Consider the following 7,116-nt stretch of genomic DNA (forward strand, 5'->3'; position numbering starts at 1 on the left):
GTCGTTCGCGTTCATCTTCTGCTTGTTATAATCCTCCATTCTTTTTGCTCTTCCTCGCACTCGCAGCGCCACCAACGAAAACCCAAGGCAACGCACCACGCTGCACGCGTCCGTGGTCGCCGCGAAACTTGCGCCGCGATGGGGAGGCCGATTCACCCCCAAATCCTGCCATCCTGATCCAGTTTGATTTCTCCGTCGAGCAGCAACAGCAGCAGCGAGGATTGGGTGTGCGAAAAGGAGTCGCCTTTGAGGGATCGTGAGCAATGGCGCCGGCGTGGGATCGCGCCAAGCACGCGCTCGCCACCAGGCTCTGCATTCGCTTCCCGGCGCGGCAGAGGGCCGTGGAGGATGCACCGGCGGAAGACGAGGCGCCTCCGCCGCCTGCGGCGGCGGCGGCGCGTGCTGTGCCGGAGGAGAAGTTGAAGTCGCCATCGGTGTCCGTGCGGCGGCTTTCGAGCTCTGGGAGCTGGGGCAAGAAGGTCAGGTTTATCTTTCTCACTGGGAGAGAATATATTCTAAACCACTTGAGTTTGATCGACTTCAACGATTTGCCATCGACATTGTCTCCTTCTATAATATACCGACGACTTTATTAATTGTTCTATAATACGCCATTGGGCTGGGCATTCTTTTCAAAAATACCCAAAATACCCTTAGAGACATACAAGATTAACAATTGATTTATCTCATTAGAAGTTTCAAAAAAATAAAAAAAATTTAGTGGCCTCGTTACACAACATGGAAGTTTCTATACATGTTTCAAGTTTTTTCTGGTATATTTAGATTTTAGAAAATAATATTTTTATGTGGTATATGAGAGAAAATTTGTTTACACGAGAGATAATAGCACAAAAATATCTTATGTAGAGTATGAAAGATGATTTATATTAAAAACATCAATAAAATGTATTTTATATAGCATATAACAAATGAGTTATATATTTTTTTACAAAAAATATAAATGTAAAAAACTTGAAACTTCTATACAAACTTCCATGTTGTGTAAGTAGGCCATATAATTTTTTAAATTTTTTTTTGAAACTTCTAATAGGATAAATTAATTGGTAACCTTGTATGTACATAAGGGTATTTCGGGTATTTTTGAAAATAGTGTCCAGCCCAATGGCGTATTATAGAACAATTGATAAAGTCACTGGTATATTATAGAAGGAGACAATATCGATGACAAATCGTTGAACTCGAACAAACTCAGTGGTATAGAATAGATTCTCTCTTCTGGTAATGTTAGATTGCGATTGCTCTTGATTTATGGTGTGCAGAGGTGAGAAAAAGTGTCGGCTTTAATTAATGCATATTAGATGGTTCTTTTTTGTTGTCAAATAAAACATCGCGAATTTCGGTTCCATGTTGGTAAAATATCTTCGTAGGGGTTTGACAAGTTCATTTTTTGTCCTAAAACTATTGTGGATCACAATAGCGAGAGAGAACATTCTTTTTCTGGGTGTCATCTCTTACCTGAAAGGGTAAAATATCTCTTTATTCTCCACTCCTTTCTAGATATGTTTAGTTTCCATTTGAAACTTGCATATGGGCATCGATTTTATCCGATTTGTCTAAAAATCATGTAGTTGCGTAAATTCTCTTTGAGAACATTTTTTTGATAAACCTGTAAATTTGCAATATATGTAAATATGGCCACCTCTTTCAAATCGTTCATGTTAATACTGTTCCAAATGCTGTATGTATATTCTTCATTGTTTTGAAGTTTTACTTGAATTTATTGGCACAACGATCTTTGGCATAAATGGCTTCAGACCAGTGCCCGAACAAAGAGAAAGTGTTGCTTCAGCCCATTGCAGACCAGAACATGCATTTTGATTGGTTGGTGGATCATCTTATCTGACTTGGTCCCAGTAGTTGTTGAAAATACAACTTGATTTGTCACATTGACTAATGAAGAATATTTACTTTTTGATGACGGTGCACATGTTTTTAGAACAACGATACACATGATGAAATAGCCTTCATTTTTTTTTTGAAAGATCACCCCCCCCCCGGGGGGGGGGGGTTATATTATAATCAGGTCTTGTGTCATCTATGCTGCAGCTGCAACTGACCATTCAGTATTTTATTACTCCCAAGCTGCACATGCATACACATTTCAGTGTGTGCATATTTTTCCAATTCGGAAACTACCTGTGTCTATCCAAATTCCAAATCATTCCATCCAAAATGGTTCATCAATCATGAAAACAAATTGATCATACTACACTTGTTATAGGAAGGTTGGATTGTAAGCCATCCCTGCGCTATTGTCAAAATGTGTAAATTCTTGTTCTTAAGCTTTGTCCATGACAAGTTTATCGCCATCCTTTTAGTCATTTGCTCCCTCCTTTTGACATGTTAAATTTTATTTTCCTTGGATAGTGGTTCAAAGCCACTTATCTTTTCTCATTAAGCTGTATCAAGTATCTACTCTTCACCTTTACTTGTGTGCTCCTGAGAGATTTTACATTCGTAAATAGTACAGTCATATGACACACATATTCCTTTATGTTTCTTTCGTATGACACATAAATAGGATAGTCTTTATGTATATTCAGGCACAATTTATAGTTGATAATGGCAGAAGTTTATGTTACCATGAAAGCTCTGATGGTAGCAATGCTAACTTTTTTTTTGTTGTTTACTCTCTTCATTTCAGAAGGTATGTGCCATTTGCCTTGGTGGCATACGGACAGGAGGACAGGCCTTGTTCACAGCTGAATGCTCCCACGAATTCCATTTTCATTGCATCTCCTCAAATGTCAACCATGGCAATTACGTCTGCCCGGTATGTCGTGCTGAGTGGAAAGAACTTCCCTTCCAAGGAACTCAACCTGGAGACACTGCTTATGGACGAGCTAGAGTAAGCACTGTAAATTGGCCCCAGGATGAGGGGCAGATGTCTGTTGTCCGCAGGCTTTCCCACGGATATAGTGGAAACCTTCAACAGCAACTTGCTGTCTTCCGTACTCCAGAGGCAAGCATTTTCAATGATGATGAGAACATTGATCCTCAGTCTGAAACAGTTGATGATCATAATGCAGTTACTAATTCAGTTGAGATCAAGACATATTCAGAATTTCCAGCCATACAAAAATCAGAAAGACGGAAGGTCTTTGCTATCTTAATACATCTGAAGGCTCCAAAGTCCTTGGACTCGGTGAGCTCCCGTGCACCTCTTGACCTTGTGACTGTGCTTGATGTCAGTGGCAGCATGTCGGGGATAAAACTTTCACTTCTTAAGCGTGCCATGAGTTTTGTCATCCAAACACTTGGACCCAATGACCGCCTGTCTGTTGTAGCCTTTTCATCTACAGCACAGAGGCTCTTTCCACTTCGCCGAATGACCTTAACTGGTCGGCAGCAAGCCTTGCAAGCCATTAGTTCCCTTGTCGCAAGTGGTGGCACAAACATTGCTGATGCGCTAAAGAAAGGTGCTAAAGTGGTCAAGGATCGTCGGCGGAAGAATCCTGTTAGCAGCATAATTCTTCTTTCTGATGGTCAAGACACCCATTCATTTCTATCTGGTGAGGCTGATATAAACTACAGTATACTTGTTCCCCCTTCAATCCTTCCTGGGACAAGTCATCATGTGCAAATCCACACCTTTGGTTTTGGTACAGACCATGATTCGGCTGCCATGCATGCTATTGCTGAGACATCTAATGGCACATTTTCATTTATTGATGCTGAAGGCTCAATCCAAGATGCATTTGCTCAATGTATGGGTGGCCTCCTTAGCGTTGTAGTTAAGGATATGCGGCTGTGCATCGAGTGTATAGATGAAGGCGTGTCTCTTACCTCCATCAAGTCAGGCAGCTATGCAAGTCAAGTAGCTGGAAATGAACGCAGTGGATTGGTTGATATTGGTGACCTCTATGCAGATGAAGAGAGGGGATTTCTGGTCACTCTACATGTCCCAGCCGCACATGGACAGACTGTGCTGATCAAACCAAAATGCACATACCTAGATGCAATAACTATGGAAAATGTCCAGCTAGACGGTGAAGAAGTGATTATTCAGCGTCCTGCATATTGTGTTGACTGTACAATGTCACCTGAGGTTGAGCGTGAATGGCACCGTGTTCAAGCCACAGAGGACATGTCTGCTGCTCGATCTGCGGCTGAGGATGGCTCTTTCTCTCAGGCCGTGTCAATCCTTGAAAGCCGTAGGAGAATACTGGAGTTACATGCAGCACACTCTTCAGACAGTCAGTTCTTGGCATTAATCAAAGAGCTAAGGGAGATGCAGGATAGGGTGGAGAGCCGGCAGAGGTACGAGGAATCAGGCAGGGCTTACATGCTGTCAGGCCTGAGCTCACACTCATGGCAAAGAGCAACTGCACGTGGCGACTCGACAGAGCTCACAACCCTTATTAATACTTACCAGACACCATCCATGGTTGATATGCTACAGCGCTCGCAGACTATCCTGCCCTCTGTTGTCGAAATGCTGAACCGTTCTTCAACTGTTGCTACTTCAAAGTCCTTCTCTAGCTACCTCCCAACCTCCCGCCATATTGCTTGATCATAATGTAGTTCTAGCAATAACCAGCCAAGTGTTAGGGAAATGAAGATATCCAATTCTTTAGTTTGTTTTCTGCAGATCTTTTTCCATTATTTATAGTGGGCATGGGATTAGATTCATTATAAATGTTTGGGTATATACTCTAGTTTGGTGTACATGGGTAAACTTTGAAAGGGAATGATAAACAGCATAGCTGAAACAGGTGAAAGGAATGCTGACATTTCATTTGTTTCTCATCATCATTTTATATTAATTCTCATTTTGTACATAAAATTCTCCCTTGGGTTGTTCCAGGATGCTTGTAAGCTCTTGGCTGCATTCACACTTTCGATTGGTTAACTATGTGTGTTTGTTTTCTGATAGTCTCATTTCAGCCATATGTTTATCACCTGATTCATCCCTTCCCAAAGCTAGAAATCAAAATCTTCAGTCTTGTCAGAATCGTAGAACTGAGAGCTGCTGCTGGATGCTCTTGATATTTTTCCCCTTGAAACTAAAAACATGAACTGAAGTAGTGTGAAGTGAATGTATCTGACAGGTAAATTCAGTAACAGAAGTGTATATCGGATACAAAAGTTACATGATGATGTTGCAAACTTTGTGACAGGGAGCAGAGTACAGGGAACAGAGTCCGGACTCGCATGCATGGTCATGGTGAAAATGCAAAACACGATCCATGGCGAGCTAATCGCGTCGGAAAATTAAGCTAAGCACGATCCTGACACTAGCAAGTACCGCCACTAATATCGATCGATCCTTGCAGCAACTGAAACCTGCACTACACCTCTCTTCTTCCAGACTTCCACACTCTCTACACTGCTTCACTTCTACTAGCTGCTTAGCTAGTAGCCCAGTACTCGCCCCCGCTCGAGCCTTCGCCGCAGCTGCCATCGCCGTCGACGAGCCTCCAGAGGCTGTCCCAGATCGCATCATCATCGGCGGGGAGCACGCAGTCGTCGGGCACCACCGAGACCGCCGTGCAGCAACGCTCCTTGCTCTGGAGATCGTTCATCATCATCATCACCATGGAATCGTCAGCTGCCTCCTCCTGCGGGCTCTGCTGCTCCTGCTCCTGCAGCAACATCATCTGCTGTTGCTGTTGCTGTTGCTGTTGCTGAAGCTGCTGCTGCTGCTGCTGCAGAAGGTTCAGGCTATGGAGATACTGGCGATGCTGCTGCTGCTGCTGGAGCTGGTACTGGTGCAGCAGCTGCGCCCGCGCACGCCGCGACGGCCTCGCCTTCTTGAAGTGCGTCCTCCAGTAGTTCTTGATCTCGTTGTCCGTCCTCCCCGGCAGGCACCGCGCGATCGCCGACCATCTGCACGCGTACGCACCGCCACCGCCACGGTTAATTAGGCACCAACGCACCCAGCACAGTAGAACAGTGCAGGCTACAGTGTGCAATGGCTCAAGCTCATGCACCACACAGCTCCATACCTGTTGCCGAGCATGGCGTGCAGCTGGAGGATGACGGTCTCCTCGTCGGGGGTGATCTTCCCCCGCTTCAGGTCCGGCCTGAGATAGTTCACCCACCGCAGCCGGCAGCTCTTCCCGCTGCGCCTCAGCCCTGCACATCACTGAATTTTGATCTTGATTCTGAACAAAAAGTTCAGAGCTGAAACATTCTGAACATGATCGATCAGCTCGATCGACGATACCTGTGAGCTTGGCCACGGAGTTCCAGCTGCCTTCGCCGTGCTGCTGCACGTACTCGGTCAGGAGCCTGTCCTCCAGCGCAGTCCACGGGCCCTTCCTCCACCCTTGCTGCAGCATCAGGCTTCTGATCTCGTCCATAAATGATGATTACTTAACTGTGCTAAGTGTGATTAGCTGCAGAATAATTGTATATGACTCTGGCTATATATGTGTGCAGCAGCAGTGAGGTGATATGTGTACACTGCTCTTTGGGTTTGGTTCCCGGCTTGTGTGGCAGCTAGAATCTCCGGCCATGCTCGCCATTTATACGAGATCGGCAAGTTGCCGGAGCTGAGGCGATCGGCGTCACGTCGTTTTCGCCTAGTAGCGAGTAACAATTCCACTCCCACTTGTGCTAAGCTTCTCTCTCGCTAGCTCGATCGATCGTAATATTATATTGTTTCGCTACTGAGAAAAAAGCTCATATCCATGGGAGTGGATTCTAATCCCTCGAGGGGATATCCCCTCATATACCTTTTTCTTCCAAATTCGATGCAAATAGTTGTGAAAAAATCTGAAAAAAATTGACAATGTAGAGTATAATGATACCTACTAGTCCACCAAAATTCATGTTCAAATTCGATCTACACATCGAGAAAAAAAAAGACAAAATTAGATATAAACAGTACACTACTATTCATACGCTGAATTTGTCTTTTTTATATCTCGACGTGTGAGTTGAGTTTGGACTTAAGATTTTATGAAGTTGTATATATGTGTTGTATGAATGTTGTCAAATTTTTCCAGAATTTTTCATAACCATTTAGATGGTTTTTGATCAAACGAGGGAACATCCCCTCGAGAGATTATAATAGTTTCCCATATCCTACTAGAATGTTGTTGTGGTGATGCAATGCAAGAGCTAAGCCTTGCAACCATCTTTTGCTTC

General features: G+C 44.0%; 2 protein-coding genes across 3 annotated transcripts; one reads left to right on the forward strand and one right to left on the reverse strand.

The window, feature by feature from the left end:
* LOC4331583 (E3 ubiquitin-protein ligase WAV3) lies at positions 1 to 4,807 on the forward strand. 2 transcript variants are annotated; one of them, XM_015772326.3, is made up of 2 exons: positions 1 to 479; positions 2,666 to 4,807. In XM_015772326.3, exons 1-2 carry the CDS (start codon positions 264 to 266, stop codon positions 4,532 to 4,534), a joined length of 2,085 nt encoding a protein of 694 aa, XP_015627812.1. In that variant the 5' UTR covers positions 1 to 263; the 3' UTR covers positions 4,535 to 4,807. The 2 variants fall into 2 exon arrangements, with proteins under 2 accessions (XP_015627812.1, XP_066164793.1); XM_066308696.1 differs by having other exon boundaries at positions 2,669 to 4,807.
* A 286-nt stretch (positions 4,808 to 5,093) lies between these two features.
* On the reverse strand, positions 5,094 to 6,469 carry LOC4331584 (transcription factor WER). The gene is made up of 3 exons (XM_015774710.3): positions 6,191 to 6,469; positions 5,970 to 6,099; positions 5,094 to 5,850 (listed from the first exon to the last, which is right to left on the reverse strand). Exons 1-3 carry the CDS (start codon positions 6,324 to 6,326, stop codon positions 5,373 to 5,375), a joined length of 744 nt encoding a protein of 247 aa, XP_015630196.1. The 5' UTR covers positions 6,327 to 6,469; the 3' UTR covers positions 5,094 to 5,372.
* Positions 6,470 to 7,116: the final 647 nt, after the last annotated feature.

Source organism: Oryza sativa, chromosome 3, assembly GCF_034140825.1.
Source record: "Oryza sativa Japonica Group chromosome 3, ASM3414082v1".
NCBI classification, from domain to species: domain Eukaryota; kingdom Viridiplantae; phylum Streptophyta; class Magnoliopsida; order Poales; family Poaceae; genus Oryza; species Oryza sativa.

Coding starts and splice junctions, on each gene's coding strand:
- LOC4331583 (XM_015772326.3), top strand. CDS start 264: ATGGCGCCGGCGTGGGATCGCGCCAAGCACGCGCTCGCCACCAGGCTC. Junction 480..2,665: donor CTGGGAGCTGGGGCAAGAAG/GTCAGGTTTATC, acceptor TCTTCATTTCAG/AAGGTATGTGCCATTTGCCT.
- LOC4331584 (XM_015774710.3), bottom strand. CDS start 6,326: ATGGACGAGATCAGAAGCCTGATGCTGCAGCAAGGGTGGAGGAAGGGC. Junction 6,100..6,190: donor CTCCGTGGCCAAGCTCACAG/GTATCGTCGATC, acceptor AGTGATGTGCAG/GGCTGAGGCGCAGCGGGAAG. Junction 5,851..5,969: donor CACGCCATGCTCGGCAACAG/GTATGGAGCTGT, acceptor GTACGCGTGCAG/ATGGTCGGCGATCGCGCGGT.